At 44.2% G+C, this 26,332-nt stretch overlaps 2 protein-coding genes across 2 annotated transcripts in view; both read left to right on the top strand.

Annotated features, from left to right (window-relative positions):
* The first annotated feature begins 207 nt into the window (after positions 1-207).
* Positions 208-25,237, top strand: LOC136557122 (lysosomal alpha-glucosidase-like). The gene is made up of 9 exons (XM_066550717.1): positions 208-253; positions 3,003-3,237; positions 3,695-3,797; positions 3,883-4,028; positions 13,640-13,808; positions 14,417-14,513; positions 15,542-15,654; positions 24,242-24,367; positions 25,178-25,237. The coding sequence occupies exons 1-9, from the start codon at positions 208-210 to the stop codon at positions 25,235-25,237; spliced, it is 1,095 nt and encodes a 364-aa protein (XP_066406814.1).
* A 140-nt stretch (positions 25,238-25,377) lies between these two features.
* Positions 25,378-26,332, top strand: part of LOC136557121 (sucrase-isomaltase, intestinal-like) — a 37,477-nt gene continuing 36,522 nt past the window's right edge. Inside the window, exon 1 of the mRNA XM_066550716.1 lies at positions 25,378-25,482. Within this exon, the coding sequence (XP_066406813.1) occupies positions 25,378-25,482 (105 nt within the window). The remainder of the gene's footprint in view (positions 25,483-26,332) is intronic.

Below are 26,332 nucleotides of genomic sequence, written 5' to 3'. Positions count from 1 at the left end.
TGAGCAAAGTGTGTGGAAAAATTAGACTGTATCTCATCATATCTGCTCAGATACAGGCAAGGTCATGTGTTACAAATAATCTCATTAAAGATATGAATGCTGAGAACATATTTGCAATGCTTCAGATTGTGTATCAGAACAAGTGCTTATCGTGCCCCTGCCTTGTATAAAAGGCTTCAGACTGCCTGCACAAGTCCTCCTTCAACCATGGCAAGGATGAGGAGCCTGTGTTTCTTGGCTGTTGTGCTTGCAGGTAAGTACACCACATTTTTATTTTGTCCTAGGCTTCATAAGCAAAATATAAAAGTGCTAACAATAGAAAAGCTGTTTAAAGAAATTACTGTTTTCCATGGAAAAGGAGAGAACAGGCATGGCACTGACTCCACCTGAGGTGATTGTGGGAGGACAGCAGAGCTGACTTTAGAAATATGCCCCAGTCCTACAGTGCATTCAGCACTTGGGCACCAGCATAGTCAAAAGGGAATCAGTGGGATCATTCAGCTCTGAAGTTACCTATTGCTTTGTTAGTTTTTTTTTTCTGTAATTTTTACTCCAGCATACCAGAGGTTAATTTGGTCCAGAGCATAGGAAAGGGAGAATACATATTATTTTGTTGCTTGAGAATGGAAACTCTGCAGAAAATGCCTTTGAAATCTACAGATGAACCTAAAATGTAAATAGTAATACCATTAAATGCAAAACTGTGTGGTAATACTTCAATTTCTTTCTTATGCCTTAATTTTAATCCAATTTTTCAAAATTAAAGTGAAGATTTTTAAAAATCAATGAGGATTATTTTTCACCTATATCTTTCTAACTGCCTTGCTTTAGCTTCTGTTCCCATGGAAATTATCATGGAAAAGCAGCAAGTAGCCATAGCTGTTGCTATATATTCAACTGCTTGTTTGGATTTAGTCTTTGTATGTTTACAGACATGGGCTGTAAATACAGTGAAAATCATGGTTTTTAAATTATTTTTAAAAGTAGGGAAGGAAAATTGTATCTTCCCACTTGCTGCTATCCTGTTTCTACTACAATAGAAGTAAATCCAGGAACAAGGGATGAACAAGGTTGCAGCCTTATTCAGCTGCTCACACCTCCAAATCTTTGTTTTTAAAATTTGCTGGAAAATGTAAGCTTTGCATTAATGGGAGAAAAAATGGAAGAAATTTCTTGGCTCCTACTGGGGAATTGTTTTTCTTTTCCTTTGAACTAGGTTAGTCATTCACAATCTTGTTCATAAGAAGTATTTTGAAAGTATTTTACAATAAAAATTAGTTCATAAAAGTCTCCCACAAACCTATCCTGTATAAAATGACACTACATTAATCATCTGCTGTAGTGTGTTCAGTCATACTCTTCTTGATTTCAGCAATGAAAACACTAATGCTGCATTTGACTCTCACTAGAAAACACAATCCAGACCAAAATTAAATGTGATGGGTTTTGTTTATTTTGTTCTCCAAGAAGAAATAATTGCAGGATTGCAGAAGGATGCTCATATTCCTATTATGCTTTGGATGAAAAAGAGGATAAGAATTTATAGCTTTTCTATGTGATGTATCATGAGGGGTGAATGCTGGACAGAGAGCAGTCAGCCTGTGGGACCTGACTCTCTGCCCCAGCAAACAGAGGTGGAAACCAATCCTGCCTGCCCAGCAGCTGGTGAAGGTTAACAGCCAGGTAATTCCTGTTAATTCCAGCCTCCAGAAGATGATCATGAGGCTCTGTGGCAGCGAGCAGTGAGCTCTGCTGAGCAGCCTGGGAGCATCAGACCTGAGTGTCAGATGTTCCTGTCTAAAAGGGGCATGAGAGTTTTCTCAAAAAAAAAATGTAGGTGGCACTCCTGCTTTTCTGTGTTCATATCCCCCACTTGGAAATCAACTCTGGCATTGCAGCATGATGGCATTCTCTAGCAAAAATCTAATATTTCATTCTGTAAATTTTCCTAGTACACATAATAACTGCTCGTGCACATTTGCTTGTAGAATTATTTCTGTGGAGAAGCCCAGACTGCATCAGCAATCATATTTTAGGCTTTCAAGCACACAACAGTCCACATGAAAAAAAAAAAGAAAGCAGAGGTATTAGTCATTTTGTAGAAAAGGGCAATTATTGTTCAAGTGGATTTAATCTTGGAATATTGCTGTAATGACTAAAATGACATAAATTAACTTCAGAATAAGTATGCTGCCTGTGATATGCCTGCTCTCTCTGAGAATATTTACCAACAGCAGTTTGTCAGCACAGCAGGGAGCTGGTCTTGTGGTCCCCCTGCTCTTCGGAGGCTCCCAACCAGAGGGCTTGACTTGTAAAAAGGGGAAATTTAGCACCTTACTAACAGGTTTTTTTATGATGTTTCTGTGAATTACTAATATATGCCTTTTCTTTTACTGCTGGCATCTTCCCTTTACCCATAACCATACGTATATTAACACAAAGTACAAATACTATGTAGATATAGTTGCCATATAATACAGAAAAGAAACCCAATACAAACATACTCTTTTTCTATTTATATCATACAAGTGCATGCTGCTTGTCACATATTTGTATCTCTATAGATACAAATAGATAGAAAACATCTGTGAATAACATAATTTACAGAAAATTTAACATTTTAATATTGATAGCAGTCCTTATTGAAGACTCCCTCCTGTTCTGCCAGCCTGCACTGTTGCTCTCATGCCTCACCAGCAGCTTCATTACGCTGCTATTTAACTTTGTATGAGTATTTCAAGCAAGTCGTGCTTCAGCTGAGCACAGGCAGCTCTGAGTGCAGATAATGCAGACCCAGTGCCTCGGCTTGTAAAAGAAAGTGGTTGCTGCTCTGCTCCGGTATGAGCAGGCAGCTGCTTGGCCGTCATCTTAGTCCAAGGGATAACGGGTACCAGCCCTAAGATGGGGAGAAAGCACATCCAAAACAAAGAATAACTGAGGTTTGCGGGGCTGTGGGGTTTTTAACGCGGTTCCCTGCTGCTCTGACGGCTTTTCCCCCACAGCCCTAGGCGGGTGCCTGGGCGAGGAGCAGGATGCGCAGTGCCCAGGCGGCATCGCGGTGCAGAAGCGCATTGACTGCCACCCGCAGCCCGGCGCTTCCCAGGAGGCCTGCGAGGCCCGGGGCTGCACCTGGTGCTCCAGCGATGTGCCCAACGCGCCCTGGTGCTTCTTCCCGGAGAACAGTCCCTACGGCTACGCCCGCAGCGGCAACGCCGAGCAGACCGCCAAGGGCTGGAGGTGAGTGAGTGCGTGAGGCTCCCCGGGCCGCTGCAGGCCGGCACTGCCCCACGGCCAGCGCTGCCGCCCCGGGCGCTCTCCCGAACACATTCCCCCGAAAACTTCCCTTCCCCAAGGAGGAAAGGGACACCTTTCCCTGTGCATTGCCGTAGAACTGGGGCTTGTGCTCTCACCACACCTCAGGTGAGGAAACCAGGTGCAGGCACGGAGTGGTCCCACCCTGGCAGCTGTGTTCCAGGAAACTATGAGGTCTCCTTTCTTTGGTGGCCTCTGTTTTATCCATTAACATCAGGGAAGGCCTAAACTGACCTCAGGCTTATTTGAGACTTATTTGTCTCAGTAAGTCAATGATTTATTTTTAAAGAGCTGCCACAGAGTAGCTGGGTCCCCCTGGCCTGCCCGAGGGTGGTCTCAGCCAGTGGTCAGTGGTGGTCACCAGCATGTGTTTGCACTGCAGAGTCACGCTGAACAAGCGCCAGGCCTTGTCCCTCTTTGGAAATGACATTTCCCCGATCGTCTTGGAAGTGGAGTTCCAAACCGAGGACAGACTCCGGTTCAGGGTGAGTGTTTGGTGGGTTGGAATCATTAACCAAAGTGACACCTGCTAAGGAGTGAGCTGACCTGCCCCCTCTCGCCTCGCTCTAGCTCTACGACCCCAACGCGCAGCGGTTTGAAGTCCCACTGAAGATCGATGGCCCCGGAGTCACCGCTGAAGAAGCCAACTATGAGGTGGAGTTCTCGGATGATTCCACGCACTTCACGATCAAGAGGAAGAGCACTGGCACCGTGCTGTGAGTACTACACATGATTTAGATTCCTTTTTGTAAAAGCTAGGTGTGATGGGGTGAGCACTCTTTCCCTACACCCTGTTGCTTGGGTCTGTGGGACAGGGGGTCAAAGGATGTGGTGTAAATGCAGATTTGTGCCTTGTCCCTGAAGGACTTTCATTATTAATGGGGGTATGTGCCCGTGTAACAGACAGTTATCTATGTGCATATATAAAAGTTTATGCAGTAAGTCAAAAAACTTCTGAGGCTACAATTTCATGGCTTGGGATGCTGGTAAACTCAACTCATCAAAGCACTGAGCTAAGACTTCTGAAATTTGAGGTGTCAGGAACTAAGCGCCAGATCTCCTGACACTTTCCAGCAGGAAGGTATAGGAAGTTCAAAGCAGTGGAGGCTGGAAGCCTCTAATTTCCACTGATGTCACTGAATGGCACTGGCTCTAGTTTGTTCCTCTGCAAAAATACCATCTGTTTTCTCAAGCTAGCACTATAAGTTTAACTTCAGCAAAAGCTCCTCTCACTAACAAATGTCACCAGGTGTCATAATTTCCCTTTTCTTGACTTCCATCAACATATCTCTAGTGCATACTGCTGCTTAGAAAGAGAGTCCCAATCAAGGTGCATTCCTGCCAGCTGCTTTTGGGAATGCAGCAGTGAGCAATTTAAGGATGGCTTAACATGAGTGATGCAAATAAGACAATACAGCCTCTAGAATGGTCTCCAGATGGAACCATCATGCTGGGTTTTTAATGAGCTGACCATCCTTTTGAACTACAGTCTCATGGCATCTCTTTATACATGCCACAGTCAATTCTGTAAAGTCTTATTTATGCAGACTATTTTAAATGCATGCATTATGCATTACTCTAATAAAAATAATTTAATTTCTCATTAGACTTAACAGCTTTGTGTAAACAGTGGGCTTTTGTTAAAGGCCCAGTTTTTCTTCTTCTTCCTGTAAAGGCTTATTAATTGGAATGCTGATGTAAGGGGTGAATGCATAACAAGTGCCTAGCTCATGGCCCATTCCCATTCAGCCCTCCCCACCTTCACACAGACCCCAGGGCTTTAGCCTGTGTTGATCAAACTTGAGATGTCCCAGCTAAGGGGAGGGACTGCCATGGAGCAGATGCAGGGTCTGCCAAAGGCACAGCTCCAGTGACAGGCAGAGGAACACAACCCCACTGAGCAGGTTTCCAGGAGGGCACGTTCAGTGCCCTGCTGTGGGCCTGGGGAAGCCTCCTGCATTCCCCTCCATCTCTTTGTGCACCAGGGCCCGTGCCCAGCAGCAGCAGCAGAGGTGTGGGTGCAGCTGTGCTGTGCTGCAGAGCCCAGGGAGGCAGAGGGCAGCCTTGGTTTGCAGCACCAGCACGGCAGCAGCAGTGATGCTCTGCTCTCCAGCATCCCCGTGGGAAATTGTGCACTGCCTCCAGGCAGGTAAGGGAGTGCACCTGAAACCCAGCCAAGCCCAAAAAGAGGAAATTGTGATTGAATATAATGCACAAATAATGGACTTCTATCCTGCAAGCAGTGGCAAGGCTGCTCCCAAAATATTGTCACCAGCAGAGACACAGGATTTTGTGTACGGGAAGGGAAATTGTATGTTCCTGGGAATTCTTGTTTCATGTGAAATGGCACAGCCAGTACTGTAGTCTAAAGGATCCTGTCAGGGAGCCATATTCCTCTCACAGCTGAATGATATTTAGTTTAGTTGTATTCCCTGTGTGAGGAGCAAAAATGCTTCCCCTTCATTTGTTTGCCTGTCCATCCTGTCAGAGTGAGGAAATGCGGGTGCTCAGAGATAGCTCCACAGCCTGTCTTAGAGGGATTTTCAATCTCCTTAGCTACCAAAAGAGCTGTGCAGATGGAATCTTTCAAAACAGGAAAGCAGGTTATATATCCTGGCCTAAAATCTATGGTTGGCTGCATTTACTTTACTGGGAAGGATGACCCCTCAGCAATCAGCATTATAGGAACATTCCCATCAGTGGCTGCACTTGACTGCCTGGGTCCAGGGGTGCACTGGTGGCATCTGGCAGGTTAAGTAGATTTTCATGTTATTTCAACCTGCCCAAAGGCAGGTTTGAATGCTAAAAACCAAATCTTTTCCTTTGGGTTCCCTCCAGAAGTGGGAGCAGCTGCTCCAGGGCACCGAGGCACCAAGCTGCACAGGTGGTGGTGTCTGTGCCTGGGCCAGGTTAGGGCAGGCTGTGTGTCCCTGAGAAACAGACAAGTGCCTGACACCTGGAGGGACTTCAGCCTCCTATTTTAAGATGTGAAGAGCCATGGCCTTACTGTCTCAATGAACAGCTGAATCAATTGTTGATTTCTATATGCACAAAACCACTGCTCAGAACAGTTGATGTGGGCAAATAAAACCTCTTCAACAGGTGCTGCAGTTGCACTCCCCAGGTGTGGGTGGATAATAACTTGTGTCTGCAACAAACCAGATCAGGGTTCTCTCCTGGACCTTTTAAATATCTCGGAGGAAAACTTCCCCATAGTAAAGCAACTCCAGATCCTCAGAAATCTGCTTTTCCTTATGCTCCTTATCCCTTGCTAACAGAGCCATGCTGCTGGATGACCTACCCCCCAAGAAAGCCTAAATTCCCTCATGATGCCCAGCATGCTCTGGCACAGCTGACAGTCCACCTGAGAAGGAAGCAGCTTGTCCCAAGCAGACACAGTGTAGGTTTGGGTTGCTGTTTCAAAGCCCACAGCTGTATTTCCCTACCCTCCTTTCCAAGCTGCAGTCCATCCTGCCATCTGTGGCTTTGTGCTGGGAAGCAATGGGGTGTCAGACTCCTGTCTGTCTGCTTGATAGAAAACCCCATCCCCACTCTGGCACTCCTGTGCACAAAGCCTCCTCCTTGTGAGGAATGATTTCATTCCACATTAGAAATGCTGCAGGGGAGAGGCAGAGGAGGCTTTGAGTGTGCTTTAAGGGCATTTCTCACACTGCATGCAGGGAGACGTAGCTGAGCTACCCAAGGCGGGCAGGACAAACTCAGGGCTCCATGTAATCACAATAACAGGGGAAAGGAATAAACTGTGTGCGGGGAGAGACATTAACAGCTGATTGCAAACCTCAAGCAGAGCCAGGAGCAAGAATAAAAGGCCAAGTCCTGCTGCATTTTCAGCTTGCTCCCAGCTAATCAGTTGACGGCTGCTGCTTTGCCTGTATGGGGTGAAAATTAGACAGAGTCATGTAGGGAGATGATCCAGGCCCTGCTGGGGGCTGCTGACACCAGGAGCTCTTGGGCTGCCTCCCTTTGTCCTCCCAGAAATGCCTCTTGGCTTACTCCCTCTTACTTTTCTCCTTCTCATCCACTGCTGTCCTGTTCTCTGTCCCATCCCGTCCTGCCTCCTTCTGCTCTGCTTTCCTCCCTCTCCACTTGCCACTAGCCAGGGAAGGTCCTTTTCTGTGCCAGTAGCTATCCAAAGGTGGGGGTAAAGAGGTGCCATGTCCACACATTCACTAGGGAGATGCCAAGGGGATCAGATGAGACAGCAAAGCTTCTGCTCCCATCCAGAAGTCAGGTGCTTTCTGTTTTACACAAGAAAACTAGAAACCTGCATCTGATTTAAGGCTGCAAGTCACAGTTCTGAACCATGAGGGACAGGGACTAGTGCATGAATCTCCTGTCCCAGAGGAGAAGCTCCCAAACTGCCATCATTGTCAGGCAGTGGAGACTGCAGGGAGCCTCTTTTTACTCCCATCATGATTGGAAAATAACTGTTTTGGCAAAATTGGTGTGGTCAGTGGAAAAATGTTATGTCAATAGATTGGCTTTAGTTTAGTAAATCTTTGCTTTGGATATCCTGGTTGATCTTGCAGCTCTTATGGGAAACTGTCCTCTCGTTGGCCAGGACCCTACATTAGTGAAAACTGGAGAGAAAATCCTGTGTTGTAATAAGGCAGGTGAGCAAGCTAAAGAGCCTGTGGGTTGTTTTGTGGCACCTACACTCAAGTTAAGCACTGTTCTCCTTGCTGCTCCTGCCACACTGACAACAGCAACCACTGGAGGAGGTAGAATCAACTGAGAGCATGAAGGCTCCAAGAAAGCACAGATTTTCTCAAGAACAGAGAGTAAAAGGCTGGGAACTGTGTGCTTTAAGACAGTGATAAATAACAAACACATGCTTGTTTTGCAGTGTGTGATTACTCTGTGGGACTCATTGCCCCAGGGCAGCACTGGCACAGGAGGCCTAGCAGGATACACATTCAGGCATAATAAAAAAATCATCTGTAGGAAAATAAAACCCCCAAATACTTCTGTCTCCATGCTTCACAACATCAGTTAATTCTATGAAAACAGCCAGAAACTTCCTCCATAAGCAGATTATTGCAAGACTGGCTCTGAGTGACATCTTATGCCTTCCTTTGTGATATCTGGCCTGGGCCATTGCTGGAGACAGGCTGCAGAGGGATGGACTACTGATTTGATTCTCCACTTTAATATCCTGGCTTTTCCTTCATGATGTCACACAAATAATGGAAGGCAGAACATTTTTTTTGCAAGCCAGATAGGGACTACTTTCTATTAAGCATTTGGAATACCTCGTTTGCTATTGCACTTGGGCATATACTACACAAATAACCAAAACCTAATCAAGATTTTCCCTAATTTCCAAAAAGGCTGCTGTAGAGTTCAGCTGCCTTTTTTTATTTTTAGCACAGACACCACTTACCACGAAGGTGTTTTACATAGGCAAGGCTATTAGAATGATTTATAATGCTATTGTCATAACTGCAGTTTTGCTGGAAGCAAGGGGAGGAAATTGTATGCATCATGAATAGAATGGGCTTGTTCCTAATTTGTAGGAGCCATTATTTTAGTCTTCTAGTCATTAAGATTTATGTTACCTAGGCAAGAAATATTGTAGGTATATATCACTTCCCAAGTGTTTTTCAGAGCAAAAATTAAACATTTTATATCCAGTGAGGTATAGGACATTTCCTGATAACACAACAATGAATACAGTAGAAGTAGAGCAGAAGTGTGTCAATAACTGTAAATATACTCTGCACTTCTTATTTTTTATAAATGTCATGTTTGTTGAAAATCTGTTGATTACTGCTGCTGATTTTCTCCACCTACTTGACAAATCACCTTTAAAGTAAGATAAACATATAAAAATTCAGTCTTGGTGGACCTTCTGCACTCCAGTGGTGTCCCAAGAGTTACAGCTAATAAGGAGTACAGCTGTTATGAAACACTGTTATGGTTTAACCCCAGCCAGCTGCCAAGCACCACACAGCTGCTTCCTCACTCCTGACTGAAAGATGGAGAGAATCAGAAGGGTAAAAGTGAGAAAACTCATGGGCTGAGACAAGAACAGTTTAATAACAGGAAAAAAAAAGTAAAAGCAGTAGTAGCAATAATAACAACAACAACAACAACAACAACAACAACAACAACAACAACAATAATAATAATAATAATAATAATAATAATGTAATTAAAAGGAAAAGAACAGAGATAAAACCCAAGAAAGAAAAGTGATGCAAATGGCAACAATTACTCACCACCATCTGACTGATGCCTTCCAGTCCCTGAGCAGCAGTCTCCCAGCCAACCTTCCTGCTTGGTTTAATGCTCAGCATGAAGCCATATAGTATGGGATATCCCTTGAGGCCAACTATCCCAGCTGTGTCCCCCTCCCTGCTACTTGTGCAGCCTCCTTGCTGGTGGGGCAGTGTAAGGAACAGCAAAGCCCTGTTGTGCTCTGTTAAGAATTGTTCAGTAATTAAAACATCCCTGAATTATCAACAGTTTCCAGCACAAATCCAAAACATCACCCCATACCAGCTGCTATGAAGAAGGTTAACTCCAGCCAAAACCAGCAGTCAGTGGAAGTATTTTTAGCAATCTGAGACTTGGGCTCCTTAGGTGATGCTCCTCAGCATCTCCAGGGTGTTGAGTCAATCAGTTTATTTGAGGTTCGTTTGAAAATAGAGTGTGTACTCTTCACTCCCTAGGGTGCTTTAGCACTTTATGGGCAGCCTGTGCATACTATGGTAGCCCAGGTCCTCTAGAAGGGTGTGCCCAAGCTTTTCCAGGAGGCTTAGACTCCCTTTTTGGGTAGCTGTGGGAAGTTACAACTAAATTTGCACCCAGATAATATACAGGGTGGTCTGGAGGTCAAGAAAAGCAGATGTTAGAGAGGATGTTTTCTCCAAGTGACTGAGTGGACCAGTTGTTTGCAACTTCAAATAATGAGCTCAGTTCTCCAGGATTCATTGCAACAGGAAGGAAAAAAAAAAGACCAAACCTCTCCTAACTTAAAATTATTTTTGAATGTCCAGATAATGCACAGTGCCAGTCCTAATGATGTATCATATCTGTGTCCCAAGTCTCTCATTCTGGAGGATTTGTCAGGCCACCTTTAGAAGTGCCACCAGCTGGTTGCTCATGGCAGGTGAATCAGTGCTTTGAGCCACACACTGCAGCCATTGGCCTCCAATAAACCTCAACAGAGTATTGTTCAGAGAGGTAAATCATCGTGTCCAGTTCACATTACAAAGGACTGATGATTGCACTGCTGAAAACCATCTTGTACAGCCTTTTAGTCATCCCCCTCAACATTGTGACAATGTTAGTCATGAACTTCAACATGAGCAGGATGTTTTATCTATCTGCTTACTCACCTTCCTTTTAATACTGCTTCCTTGGTCCACTCCAGTTATGCTTCATCCTGATGGCCAGTGACTTCACTGCTGCTGTGAGACTAGTTCCCTTGCTGGCCAAAAATGTTAATTTTTACAGAGACTTTTTCAATCTGAGTCATTCTTTTTTTTTCCTGATAAGAGGTTAAAAATTAGAGAGGTTTACTGTTTAGTGTAGTGCACTGTGTATGGAAGAAAAGAGCAGCTTTTATCAGTCAGACTCCTTGGACAGGCAGCAGCTGACTGTTCAAAGACAATGGGCCAGGCAGATGTGTGGGGAGGCTGGTTTGTATTTCCATGGTCAGGAGCGCTCCTGCCACAGACACACTAACAGCTTAAGACTTTCAGCAGTAAATGTGACTGCAGCTATTACCTCTTGTGCAAAAAAGAAGGGTTCTTGTCCTCACAGACTTTTCCTTGTCTAACTTCTAGCAGGGGTTGCATTTTTGACAGTGAGCAACTGTTCAGCTGTGTTTTTACATTTTTAAGACCCCTTCTATTGTCCATCACAGTGGTTTTATGGTTCATAGGACTCTTGAAGGAGAACCATGCAAATTCCTGCAAACATGATGTCATTTTATACTCCCTCCTGTTTTGTTCTTTCTATCTGCTTTAAACCAGCAGGAGGGAAGGTGGGAGAAATATGATATTTTCTTTTATTGTATTCAAGGTTTTAAGGAATGTCACATTTTTTTTTCATTTAAATGATTGCTCCTTGCCAACACTACATGAGCAAACACATAAAGTAGCACAACAGCTACCATGGTGTGCTGGAGAGCACAAGGACTCAGGAAGCTGCTTGGAGTGAAGGCAGAGAATAGTGCCAGGGGAAAACCTGTTCATGCTTTCCTTCAGATGGAGATGACATAATGATGCCCAGAAAAAAAGGAGAGTCATTACCAGCCTTTTTATGTCATGGTTAATGCTATATTTAGTGCATAGCTATGCCAGCATGCAGACGTCTAGGGAAAGACAAGGCTGATGGGGAGCTGTGCTGGTGGGGGTGGCAGCCCCCAGGGAGCTGAGCCATGGAGGGGTGCAGAGCAGGGCACTGTTATGGCAATGTCATGCAGAGGTAGAGTTGCCTGAAGGAATGCATGAGTCATAAACCAGTTTCTCCACAGCATGTAAAGATATGGTGGGGCAGAAGGCTTGTTCCTAGGGTTGTCATTTGCACCACCCCAGTGACCCTCCTGGTCAGGAAGGGGACTTGCTGAGCTGCAGTAATACTTTAATGCCATGGTAACACTGAGAGTTCTCATGATAGGAAATGTCCATGCTATAATGTGGGTACCACAAATATACAAAGCCTCATGTCCTCTGAACAGACATCATGGGGAGAGCTCAGTGACTTAGATATTTAAACTTTTCAAAAGCATTTCTCCTCTGGCATAGTTTGAGGTTTTCTTATCCCTCTGGTTTGCTCAGAGCAGTGACCCTTCCTGTCTTGGCACAGAGCAGAGCTGTGTGACAGTTTTCCTTTGGGCAGGAATATAGCTCCAGAGCCCATCCCTATTCTTGCACAGCAACTGCTTCTTGCAGAAAGGCCTTTATTTGTAAGGACTAGATCTAATTCTCAGGGATGTTTTGCATGCATAACCCTTCTAAAAGAAAATAATTTTATTCAGTACTGCATGTAGGTGGAGATAATGGAAAGGAGGGAGAGAGGGGTTCCTGCTGGCAAAAAACCAAATCAAGAGTTATATACAAATTCTTACTTCTTCTCCTTGTAGGAAAGGACAAATAGACTTTTAAAAAAACACACAGACCCTTTAGTACTACGTGTGACTTTGGATTTGTCTAGGAAAATTTTGGGATAGTTTGTGCCTGAGTTTTGCATGGAGAGGCAAGGTAGTGCCTCAAGCATGCCTATTAGCAGCTGTCCTTGCAGCCTTGTGGGGAGAGCCTGCCAGTGTGGTGGGAGCAGTGGTGTGCTCCCAGTCCTCCCAGCAGCAGGGACTTGTCCCCAGGAAGGGGTGCTGTGGCACAGGGGGCAGACCACTCACCAGAGTGCTCTCCTTGTGAGGGTAGAGCTGCTCCCCACCAACACAACCTATCTCCCATTTCTCTGATTTACCAGTCAATTTGATCAACCATTTAATTTTGTCAAAATCATTGACAGAAGAACACTAAAAGGAGAGTTATGCCACTTCTGTGCTCTATGGCTTGGGCTCATTTATTTTAATTAGCTGTAACAAATTCATGGTTAAACAAGGCTCGAGAGGATGCTATCTAAATGAGCTACTCATGGCATACACATGACCATTAGTAAAACACTTCTCCACAGCTTGACTATGTTATCCCCCATCTAACTTGCAGCTCATTATAGCTCTAGAGATAGGAAACAGAATGTAGCACCTAATTAAAATGTGAGCCTGTGTCCACAGATGATTCAATAGAAATAAATGCATTAAGCTGGTGAGAGAAACAGGAGAGTCATCACAATAAAAACATCTTGTTCAAGCAGAGTCTGGAGAAACCTATACCTCTATTTTAGACACCTGCATGAAGTTGGGGGTATTTGGGTCCTGATACAGCAAAACATTAAAAAAAGCTGATAAAATGTCTGTTGTTCTCATTAAGTATTCTGAACTCCACTGTGTAATAACAATTTTTAGCCTTTCACGTTGGTTGTCATAGAAATAGCATAAGTAACCACTTATTTTGATAATAGATTTATAGTCTGTCTTCTGTTGTTTTAGTTGCTCTTTTCAAAAATTATATTGGTGCATTCTTTTTGCATAAGTAGATGCGATATCTTCAACCATTGCAAGATGAATTTAATGTTTTAGGTTAAGCCCTTTAGACACATGCATAGAATTTAATGAATTTTTAATACTGTTATTCTCCAAAATACATAAAAAGTATAAATAGCCAGACATGAACCTAAAATAATACCTTCCAAAGAAAAACAAACTAATCCTGTCTCGCTCTGTTTGTCACAGATGGGACAGTCCCCTGGTTGATCTGTTTTTCTCCAACCAGTTCCTTCAGATCACCACCACTGTGCCATCCACTTCTGTATATGGGTTTGGTGAACACGAGCACCCGACTTTCAAGCACAACATGAACTTTGTTACCTATGGCATGTACGCCAGGGACCAGGCACCAACGGTAATTCACTCTGCAACACTTTGTCCTAGCTTGTGTCACCAAAAGGAGGTGGCAAACATGGAATGTTACAAGCTTCGCAGGAATCATCAGTTTTAATTAAAGACGAAGCCATGAATGTCTTGAGGGAACTTAGAAACCTTTTATCAGAACCTTTCTCACAGTGCAGTTTTCAGGAAAAAGTATATTGTGTGCCAAGATCCTTGTTCAGGAGAGCTTTGCATTTTATGCTTGGATCAATCCCTGTTCAGCCAAACAAGCTGGACTCCAGCAGGACTCATTAGGTATTTGGCTGAACTGGAGTCAGTGGCTGAGTCTGTTTTAACTAAAAAAAGTGATTCTTACTCATGCCATTTTGAAGGATTTAGCAGAATATCAAAGGTTTAACTGGGAAAGACTAAAAAAATCCACTGTGATAAGGCAGAAAAAAAATAACTCTTTTCTGTCAATTTGACTTCGCACCAATTTAGATGAAAAAATCCCCAACCTTTCAAAATAAGTCTCTAACTATGAATGAATTTATTTCCTTGTCTGTGCATGTGTATCTACCTGACAAAAGCTATGAAAAATAGCAAAGTCAAGTGATACTTCATGTGTTCTTTATGTTTCAGTCATTTGCCAACCTCTATGGAGTTCACCCTTTCTACATGTGCGTAGAACCAGATGCCAATACCCACGGTGTTCTCCTTCTGAACTCCAATGCACAAGGTAAAAAGATATATGGATTCCCTAGATGGACTGTATATAGAAATATGATAGATTAGTAAGTATAAAATACTGTTTTACTGACTGCTTTTTAATGTGATACAAATATGAGTGACTGTGTGGCTAACTAAGCTTCCAGGACTAATAGATCTTTCCAAAGATTTTTTAAAGGGATTTCAGTAGAATGAATTTTTAACAAGGAATTGGACATTTTTAGGTATTTTCAGGGAAAATACATTCCTAACTTTTTATGAAAATAGATGCAAATAGAGGGAAAGAAGAAGGTGGAAGAAATTTCCTCTGAGATTGGCATAACAAAATCAAATCAGTTTAGGTTAGTCCTATATTCTGTCTTTGGAGAATAGTTTTGTATGTTGCCATGGTCACCTTACTGCATTAATCTAGTGGTATAATTCCAGAAAAGGAGAATCTTCACTTAGTCTATAAAATCAGTTTCCCCTGGCAGACAATGGCTTTCAATAAGATTAAAATAGCATAGAGGAACCCTAAACACAAACTTGTTGATCCTTTGTATAAATATGAAACTGAGACAAATGGATCTGTGCAATCCACGCTGTGTGGGTTTCTGTGATTTATTGCTGCACCATGCCAATCTGAAAGCAGAGATTACAGAAACACTGGGCCTGCCTACCTTCAGGCCCTATTTGCTCATCCAGTCGTACCCACAAGGTGCACGCAAGTGCCCAGGGTGCACACACCTAGGATGGATGGGATAGGATAGAATATTTCAGTTGGAATGGACATGAAACATACTTGTAGTACAACTGCCTGAACACTTCAAGGCTGATGGAAAGCTAAACATGTTGTTAAAGCATTGTCCAAATGATCTTATATACTGACAGGCTCAGGGCATCAACAACATCTCTAGGAAGCCAGTTCCAGCATTTGCCCACCCTCAGTATAGAAATTCCTCCTAATGCTGAGTCTCAACCTCCCCTGATGCATTCTTGACCTATTCCCATGTATAATGCAGAGTTGGTTTGTGCTGAGGGCCTTTTTTTCCCTTTTAGATGTTACTCTGTCTCCAAACCCATCTTTGACTTTCCGCACTATTGGAGGGATCCTCGACTTCTATCTCTTCATGGGACCAACTCCTGAGAACGTGGTTCAGCAGTACACTGAGGTCAGTAGAAAAGTGCTCATGGCTCATGGAGCAGTGCCTTGTAACACAGTCCTGTCAGTATCTGGTAGTATCAGTGGGTAGTGCAGGCAGAGCTTTCTCCTGATCCATTTGTACAAAGCCGCAGCTTCAGATCCATGGGAAAGCTGGAGTGTGCCTGAGCATCTGTGAGTCTGTCTGAGTGTCAGTGCACACTCCAGCCTCTCCTGCAATATGTCAGGATGGGATGCACCAAAGGGATGCAGTGATTAGAAAGATATCTGTCTAAGCTTACTCCTCTCTGGGCTGTCACAGTTTTACAGTTTTTGCTATATGACATGACTGCATTTTAATGCTGCAGGCCAAGAAAACAAACTAGGCAGAGCACAGATGGGAATGTTTGGGAACTTTGCATATGCTGGATTTCAGAGATATTGAATGGACTTTGCAGTCTTCAAGCCTTTATTTGCCAGTGGAATTGCTTGCTGATTTTGGAGCCATCAGGGTGGTTTCTACTAATGAAAACCCATATAATTGCATTGGAGAGCATGGATGTATAACACTGCATTTACTGCTGTCTCACAGAGTGTAACTACTTGCCATCCAATTGCCCAATGTTTTCCAGAGAACTGGGAGTACACAAGCCAATGGCTGATTTGGAAGTGTACATGCAATTCTTATTTAGTGAGGACTGTGCAGAAAAAAGTAGCAGTTAATATGTTTTTCCTGGTCACCAAATGATGCTTCAGCTGGGCCTTTCCACAGAAAATTGCCACCTCAGATGCAAGCTGTGTATGTAAAAAATCAGTGTCAAACCTAAAGAGTGTGGAGCAAAGCTGGAGTAAGCATGTTAGTGTGAGAAGGGGGGCTCACTGTGCAGACCCTGAGGATTAGGCTGCAATTAGCCTTCCCTGAGGAAGGCTGAACAGCTTGGGGCATCCCAGAGCCAGGCACTCAGAGCTCACAGCAAGATGTGCATGTGCTCTGCCTTTCCCCGTGCCACCCATCAAAGGGGCCTGAGCAAACATTTTGTCTTTCTTGGATTTTTAAAGCCTCCATGTCCTATGCTTGACTTCTTTTAAAGTGCCTGTATGGGAACAGAAGTACTGTGGTTTAGAGCAAGGGAAAAAGAGGATTTAACCCAGAAGGAAGGTATTTCTGGGTTCTGTTTTGGTGAAGGGAGGGATAAGAAGCTCATGCTGCTGTTTTGGGAAGGCTGGAGCTTCTCTGGGGTGGTGGGCTCTGCTAGACCTTTCTTTACCAAGGAGAGATTCAGGTGCTACCTCCCAGAGAGCTGGGAGGCTGATGGTGCTCCTCCATGTCCTGGAGAAGGAGCAGCTGCTCTGTTGCTTGGAGGTTTCCAGCACCCTCTGCAAATCATCCCCACCCTTTGTCTGTCATGGTTTAACCCCAGCTGGCAGCTCAGCCCCACACAGCCACTCACTCACGCCCCCCCAGTGGGGTGGGGGAGAGAATCCAAAGGGTAAAAGTGAGAAAATTCGTGGGTTGAGATAAAGACAGTTTAATGGGTAAAGCAAAACTGTGCACACAAGCAAAGCAAAACAAGGAATTCATTCACCAGTTCCCAGCAGGAGGGTGTTTAGACACCCCCAGGAATCGGGGGAATGGCTGAACATGTGACTGTTACTGGGAAAGACAAATGCCATCACTCTGAATATCCAGCTCCCCCTTCCTCTTCCCCCAGATTTATGTGCTGAGTATGAAGCCATTTGATATGGGATATCCATTGGGTCAGTTGGGCTCAGCTGTCCTGGCTATGTCCCCTCCCAACTCTTTGCGTACCCCCAGCCTCCTCACTGGTGGTGTGGAGTAAGGGGCAGAGAAGGCCTTGACTCTGTGTAAGCACTGCTCAGCAAAATCAAATATATCCCTCAATTATCGTCACTATTTTCAGCACAAATCCAAAACACAGCCCATTCCTGTTACTATAAAGAAAATTAACTATATCCCAGCCCAAACCAGCACACACTCTCTCTGATGCCACTGCCACAGACCAGCAAGCAAGCTGGGATTTTACACGTGGGGGGGAAGGGGGGAAAAAGTAAAGCAACTCTCCCCCAGGCTGGAGCTTTGATCCCCATTTCAAGGGAGTTAGTGCAGCAGTACGATGGAAATTAGAGCCACGCCTGTTCCTTTTCAAAGTCTTTTACTGGTGTTTGAAGGCAGCATTTCTGTGGCTTAGCATCTGAAAATAAAATGAGAGAGTTCTCACTCTCCAGCTGATGGGTAGTGGCAGCTCACTTTCCACCCCTGTCTCTGGAAATGGAGCTGGAGCAAAGAAAACAAAGTAAAGGAGAGCAGTGGGTGTCTCCTAATGAGACATGTCACATGCCAGGACAAAAAAATCCTGTTCTGTATTCTCTGAGCTTGTGCTCAACTCTCTAGGGAATCTTAAAGAATGGATGTTAGTAATTTCAATGTGAAATAATAACTTCTTCAGTAAACATCCTGAAATTCCAAGGTCAAAAATGTTACACTTACCATATTATTAGTCTCTAGGGTAATAATTTGGCTTTTATGTACAAGATATGTGGGAAGGTGAAGGAGACAGAAAAGACTTTATTTTTCAATTGTCTTTTCTGTCACACTGAGAGGATTTTCCCTGCGCAGTCATTGCCATGCTGTAGAGAAAGAAAAGGGCTAGAAAGGAGAAGTGTGACTGATGTCTGCAGAGCACTGCTCAGCAGCATGGCTCGGCTCTCTGAGCTGTTTGCATGGGTCTCCTCTGCAAATTGGTGTTTTGGGAGCTCCTGGCTGCAGGGGCCCCTGGTGGGACCAGGCTGCACTGCTGCAGAGCTTCTCGGTGGAATAGCACCTGCCTCCCTCCTGAGCAAGTCTGCCCCAGCCACTGCTTTTTGCAAGGACCTCTCAAAAATGGCCCCACTGGTGTGGCAGGGTGGCCAGGTGCCAGCAGGTGCACAGCTGGTGAGAACAAGGGAGAAGTTTCTAGAGCAAATTGCTTTGCACTTTTCTCAAATGTTTTGTGCCATTGCCTTCAGTGCCACTTCAGTATCTGAGCCTCCTCTCTGCCCCTGCTATGCTTTTTTCTGTGAGAGGTTTAGGAGCTTACTCTGCTCTGGGCTTTCATGTGGCTCCCTCCAAACCAGTGAGTTAGGACATCTTTGTAACAAAGCTCTTTATTTGGCCTCTGGAGAATGCAGGATTTCCCCACACACCTCTCCAGGTTGTCACCAGCACGCAGGGTGACCACAGACTCTTGGCCAGAGCTGCTGGGTCCAGGCTATGCCAAGAGCAGGGCTCTTGGCTCTCTGTGTGGTGATCAGGGTTGATTGGAGCTGCTCTGCCAGAGTCACCAGCCTCTCTGCATCCTTGGAGTGAGGACAGATAACAGCAAAAGCTGTGATGGTCCTGGATGCCAGCCTGGCCAAGCATAATCTGCTTTAAATGGGCTCCAAGAGTGAGGCAAGGTGTGAGAAGGGAGCAGAGGGTGAATGCTGGTACCTCTGTCCCTCTGCTGTGTGCTGCATGGAGCAGAGGTGAGCTGCAGCTATGGGGTCTGTGCTGGCCATGGTCCCATGGGAAGGAGCAGCCTCCAGCCCAATTCTTCTGCTCCCTCCTGTCCCTGAGCCCAGCTGTGTGGGGTGTTACTCCTGCCACATCTAAGACATCTGAGATTGTCCTGTACAGCTCTCTCTCTATGACAGTGATCACATTTTTCTCCTGCTGCAGAAGAGATCTGGTGTGCAGAACAGTTATGTAACACAAATCTCACTTTTAACAGCAAACACCTCCATTTGCAGGAGGGTTAGAAAAAGCAGTAACAAGCTAAAGAGTTCAGGCATTCACCTGAGCCTGGCTGAGGCTCTGCAGTCACACTTAATACAAGCCAACATTGCCAAGGCCACTGGTGGTGGCCTTACAGAACAGACCAGCAGTGCACAGCAGTAGTGTGTGAGCTCCATAACAAGATGCTCAGGAATGTCGGGGTTCAAAAAACAGATATTTTATAGCTCTTGAGTAAAGGCCCTGAATTTGTTATTTTATCCCAAATTATCCAATAACAAGCTGTAAGTGAGCATACTGTAAGTCTCCTGATTCTGTTTGGAGAGAAAATTACTGGTTTGCTTCCTCCTTACAGAAGTGTGGGCTAGTTACAGGTGTAAGGGACCTCAGAGGTCTCTAGTCCACTCTCCTATTGGAGGGGTAACATGGGGAACCTGCTTGTACATTGATCTTATCACAGATGATTCAGTGGGTCTTGCAGCTGAATTCCCCAAGAAGGAATAAACAACTGATAATTGTTTTGTGCAGAAAAAACCCAATATTTTAAGACCTTGGCATTGAAAATCCTTAAAATTTTATATTCCTGAGGTTGTGAGCATCTTCTTTATGGTTCAGCAGCTGCAGGGCCTTTCTTTTTGCTCTCCTAAATCAAAGCTTAGCTTCTGTTAGCAGACTTTGAGTGAAGGTTGCCCTCTAACTGACTGGGTGCCCACAGCACTCAGCTGCTTGTCTTAGTCATAGCAGATGAGCTGGATACAGATATGTGGGCCATGGGAGCACCTGTGGAATTTAGCCATACAGAAGCACTAAACCCAGTGCATTAGCCCACTTGGGTTTTACAGTTTCCTCCTATAACTCTTCTTTGAAGAAAGGGAGTTGAAGCAAATATCAAGCTTCAGAAATAATTTTATGTGGCTAATTAGGGTGTGAGATTAGCAATATGCATTGCAGGACATGTTAGCTCCTTTGTGAGCACAGGAAAGAGAACCTCTCTCCAGCCTCTGTTATATATGGGCATAACTCTGCATCTGTCTCTCTCTCTCATCAAAGTCTTTGGTCATAGTGTTAACAGAATAGGATCCTGATTTACTCTATAGAATTTATAACCTAGTACATATCATTGATGTTAATATTAATAACATTATTTCTCCAATAATCCAACACAGAGAAAATGAGTACAGATCACCTGCTCCCTAGACATTTTATCTGTTAGATATACTCGTTTCCACTGAACTTCATTCTTACCACAAAATGCTTCCAGGGTACCTCCTCAACACATCAGCTCTCAGGTGGCTCTGAAAAAAGTGAAAAAAAATACACATAATGCTAAATTATGTAAACATGCAAAAACTAACAGTGACTTTATTAAACACCAGGAGTTATTTAAGAAGCAAGTGCAGGAAGAATTCTGGAACAGAAAATAGGATCTTTTGTTTTTACTGGTTCTGCACTACCATATCTTTGTGCTTTTCCCCCCCGCCCTTCATTTTGGATACTCCATATGTTTGCTGTTTGTATGTTTTCCTTCCTCAGTTGTCCTGCCATACCCCATCTACCTTTTCTGATTCTATGGGAGTCAGTTTTGCCAAGCAGGCTTTCTCTGGCTGCTGCACTTTCTGATCATTTGTATGCAGAATGCAATCTGTATGAATTAAGTAGATCCTAAATATATATCAAATCCAACTTGAGTCTTCAGGTTTGCAAAATTACATTCCTGCCTCTGCTGATCCATCTGTGAGTGGGTACCATATGTCAGTTACTTTATCAGGAAGCTTCAGGGGGATCCATTAGAGAGAGTCCACAGCATAATTAGAAAAAAGAACATTTGTTTTCCCAGCTGCCCTGTTTTCATCCTTCCTCTTCAAATGTTCTGTTGGTTTCAATTAAGCTCACCATAGATGCACCAGCCTGGTGAACCTAGAGAACTAATTGCTTTAAAAGCTTAATATCTTCCTTGCAAGGTAGATATTTTTCTGTTGGTTCAGCTGTAATCCCAAGATCCTCAAGGGATGCTGTCACAAAATACTGTCTCACTCTGTGGTCCAGAATGACACAGCACCATCCCATAGGGGTGAGCAGGTGAACCCCAGCAAGCCCCAGTGCCCCAGTGCTGGGGACATGCCCTTTTGGAAGGGCTCTGACTGAAACACCAGGGGCCACAGCTCCACCTCCAGCCCCCCTGTTCTCCACCTGCATGCTTGACAGGACATGGGGAAGAAGCCAATCCCCATCCAACTCTTGAAATGCACTGTATTGGCAATGTCCCAGGCTGTCCTCCCCAGGTAGGAGTGACCTGGGGTATCACAGGACCCAGGGCAGAGCTGCTCAGCAGCTCCCACTGCCTCTGCCCAGGCTGGTTCCCCCTCTCCCATTTCCCAGCCTGCTTGGGAAGAGGCAGCAGATGCCATGCAGACATCCTGCCAGGGCACAGGGCTCTGCATTGAACTGCAAGATTAATATTTATCAGCCAGTTTTCCCTATTTCTCTTGTCCAAGATGAGAAGCCTGTGCACAAAGCATTTTATTTCATTAGGGAGTTCTTTTGTTTTGGTCTGTTTTTTTTAACCTTGTTTGTAGAGGTCATTCTCTGTTTCCAGTAGAGAAAGCAAGGGCAAAATATGCATCTGCTTTAGGAGCACAAAATGGTGGGTTCACAAAGCTCATCCTGCAGCCTTTGCTGGTCTCAAACAAGCTCTGCTGCCTCCTCAGATGAATTTATCCTTAACATGGTGAGTGTGGATGTGCCAGAGAAGAAGACTTCTTGCCCTGAGGTTTGCCATGCTGTGTTGGACACCTTGGTGCTGGCTCACAAGGTGTCTGGGAGATTGTCCTGAGCCATCACACCCCATTCAGCTCTCCATGGAAAACCCCAGCAGAGCTTGAAAGATGGTCTGGGTGATCAGATGTGTCCAGAAAAAAAACTGGTGACATGTGCAAGGAGATGGGATAGCTCCAGGGCAGTTATGGCATGTCTGCCCATTGGCCTCCCCCTACATGGTAGGCACCACCTTTTTCTGTTCAGGGCCTGCCCTGGCAAGGGCACAGCAGTGTGCAGTGGAAGCTGAGTGCCTCTGTGGCAGGAACACACTGCTGAGAGCTGCTCTCACTTCTTCTAATTACCCCAGCCTCCAGCTGAATTGGAGGAGAAGTAGATGTTGAGGAGGATCAGGAAAGTTAAGTCTGGTTGGACAGGACAAGCAGCAGGTGTATGGGGCAACTGTGCTGATCAGCTGGAGTGTCCCTCCTGGAGACACCCAAAGCATTAACCTCACCAGTGGTTATGGCCTCTTTATGTTTCTGCTTATGTGAAACAGCAGCATCCCAACAAGTGAAGGCACACTGTAGCCAAATTTGTAATGTTTGGCTGTGTGTTCCCAAGCATTTCTTGTTTGGAAGCAATTTACCCTGTGTGTTTCCCAGCTCGGGGGCATTAAAAGCATCCTCAGCTTTTCTCTGCCTCTCTCCCACATGTGGTTTTCTGTCTGATGCACTTTGTACATCTGTGTACTGATGCTCTAGCTTGTGATGTATTTTAGAGCAATTTCAAGCTCAGCCTTGCTTTCCCAGGTCATACTTCCTAGAGAAAATCCCATAGGAAGGTGTGCCTTCATGCAATGCATGTCCAGAGAGCTTAGCAATGCAATAGATACAGGCTGCCAGAAGTCCCTATTTTATTTATTTGAAGTAGATGGGGTTTAGCTGCCAATATGCAAGTTTTGTTGTTTTTCACTTTTCAGCATAATTACCTAACTATGGAGATACACAAGGAAATAAGGGGGGGACCATTACTTAGCCAAAGGGGGACAATAGCTGCAGCTGATTAATAAGTCATAGGTGCTTACTAGCTACTAGATTTTCATGTATTGCCTGCAAAGGTGTTGGAAATATAAATCAAAGGTTAGTGTCATTGGATTTAACTGAAGTAAGGATTTCAGAAGATGTGCCCCAGAAAACACTGGTGTGTACTTATGAGACAAAGCCAGACTTCAGCTTATTTGTACAACAGACACATTCTAATTGCCCACTGCTCATCCCAGGTTACCACAGCAGCGCTCACCGGGGAAAGCAGAGCAGGATGCCTTGCTTCCCTGTGCTCTCAATTGAGTTTCCTCATGCCATTTACAGATGGATTACATTCAGACAGTGGAAATCAAATATTTATAAATCATATTTAACTCATTACCTTGTGTTTCAGTTGAGAATTTCAGGACCAAACAGTAAGTCTGGCCTTGAAGAGGGTTGTCAGTGCCTGGCAACACAAGGATGTGGGCCAGCAGTAACAGTAGTCAGCCATAAGTAACTGAGTTTCATCAGATTGGTGCGTAAATATGATTAAAACTTCAGAGAGCTCAAATAAAGATCGGACTCTTGAGAAGTTAGTTCAGCTGGATGTGGCAAGAGAAGTTTGCGAAGCTTATGTTGCTGTGTGTGGTTGGAGATTTGCCTTCTGTTGGCCAAGGAGTTTGTGGACTTGTTGTGGATCAGGTGGCATGAGGCTCCACACTGGATTTCTGCTGGCATGTGCCCTGTAAGTGAGGGTACATGCTGCTGTGCAGAGGCTGAGACCACGTTTGACATCAGCCTGGCTTTTATACACTGTCTCCTCCACCGGGGTGTCCTTAGAAGTGATGCTCAGTGCTGGTGTTGTTGGAGTCTCTCTGAAGGGCAAGGATCCACCAGGAGAAGTGCCAAGAGCCACTCAGAGAAAGGAATGGGTATTTAATGGGGGTGTGATGCCTGTGCCCTGGCCTTTGTGCTTTAAGTGATCTGGAAGCCTCTCCTGGCGTTTCAGAGTAACTTCTTTTCCTCTCACCCTTGTGTTTCTGTGTTCCTCACTGCTGCTGCAGGCCATTGGACGCCCACACATGCCAGCCTACTGGGCTCTGGGATTCCAGCTCTCCCGCTGGGGCTATAACAGCCTTGATGTTCTGAAGGAAACTGTCGACCGCATGAAGCGCTATGACATCCCATATGTGAGTATGAATCTTTCACTGTGGGTGCTAACCTTGCACTCTGAAGTGAATAAAATTATAATGGAGGAAAAGTAATTATCTTACAGAGAGAATTGTAGAATAAAAGGACATTCATAATCTTCTGTAGTGGGTTTGCATGAAATATCTTCGTAATGCTGAAAAGAACATTTAAAGTGGGCTGTGAACATGATGTTTAAGTGCTGCTCTTGGCTGCATAGCAGGTGATTTTGGTGTGGATTTGCTGTTTTGCAGTATGAGGTGCTAGCATTTTAAAAACAAATAATGGAAAACAAACTTCTGATGCAGATCACTGCAAAATAGTTGCTAAACTAGGGCTTCTACATTTTTTTGTAGTCCACTGCTAGGATTACAATTACAGTCTCTTAGGTTTCATTACATACATTAGTTGCCTTTCAGAAATACCATTGCATGCATTCTAATTTCTGTATCAAATACTTCAGTTATTGAATCATAGAATACTTGGAGTTGGAAGAGACCATTAAAGGCCATCTAATCCTGCAATGAGCAGGACCATCTTCAACTAAATCAGGTTGCTCAGAATCCCATCCAACTTAATATTCAATGTTTCTAGGGATGGGGCATTCACCATCTACCTGGGGTGCAACCACCTCATTGTAAAAAACTCCTTCCTTATATCTAGTCTGAATCTACCCTCCTTTAGTTTGCAACCACCACCCCTTGTCCTATTGCTACAGACCCTACAAAAAAGTCTGACTCCATCTTTCTTATAAGCCCCTCTAGGTATTTAAAGGCTTCAGTAAGTTCTCCCTGGAGCCTTCCCTTCTCCAGGCTGAACAGCCCTCCCTGTCTCAGCCTGTCCTCATAGCAGAGGTGCTCCAGCCCCTGTGATCATTTTTGTGGCCCTCCTCTAGACTTGCTCCAACAGATCCATGTCTTCCCTGTCTGAGAACTCCAGAGCTGGAAGAAGTAATAATGTAATTTTTTACTTGAAAAATGTTTAGGATGTCCAACATTATGATATTGACTACATGGAGCGTCGCCTGGACTTTACCTATGATAAAGTGAATTTTGCTGGTCTGCCAGAGTTCATAAAGGAGATGAAGAAGAACGGAAAGCACAACATTTTGATTCTGGTAAATTAACAATGTTGCTAATTATTTCTCCATTTATAAGAACTATTCCCAACATAGTGTTCATAGCAATACCTAGGTGCTAACACAGTGTAGCAGATTTTCCATTTTCTCATATGTTGAGAAGAGCTGAAGAAAAAGTTCTCACAGATTTAATTTTTAGAAGTGTTGTCTTTATTCAATATCTCTCTACCAGTATAATCTCTATATCAAAACATTAATTCTCTGTCACTTTTTCCCCACTCAGTTATGAGAAATTTTGCCTCTGAGTTGACATTGCTTTCATATAATTCTTTCCCTGAAATGAACAAATTATTTTAATACATATACAAAAATAGCTGAATAGTGGAAAAAAAATCTATTCCTAATCACTCTGGAATATACTAACTACAATTCATGTTTCTTTGTACTTTCTTTTTATCTATGTTAATGTGAGAGATGATTACTTGTCTGCAAATCTGTGGAAAATGTATGTTGAACCTCTGACCAAAATTGGCACAAATGAATTAATTTGGATACAAGTGAAAATTGGAGTTTTCCATCTTCCCCAGTAAATTTTTCCAACAAAATTTGCTATTTCTCTCCAGCACTTCCCTGTACGTGTCCTTGTGCCAAAATGACTCTGTCACAATAGCTAAGTGAGCACCAATGGCAGGAAGGACACTGGAGACCAATTTAATCAAAATTTAAGTAAAGGTGAAAATAAATTAGGAAATCAAATAAAATCTATTTATAATTTCACGAGATCTTGCTCTCCAGTGTCCCCCAGCAGCTTAGCAGTAGGAGGGCTGCACTCCCCAGAGCAGGCTGCAATTTGCTCTCCATAACCACTGGGGGCAGGATAAGAGGAAAA

Source organism: Molothrus aeneus, chromosome 5 (genome assembly GCF_037042795.1).
Source record: "Molothrus aeneus isolate 106 chromosome 5, BPBGC_Maene_1.0, whole genome shotgun sequence".
Classification (NCBI taxonomy): domain Eukaryota; kingdom Metazoa; phylum Chordata; class Aves; order Passeriformes; family Icteridae; genus Molothrus; species Molothrus aeneus.
This window is presented reverse-complemented; position numbering and strand designations above follow the sequence as displayed.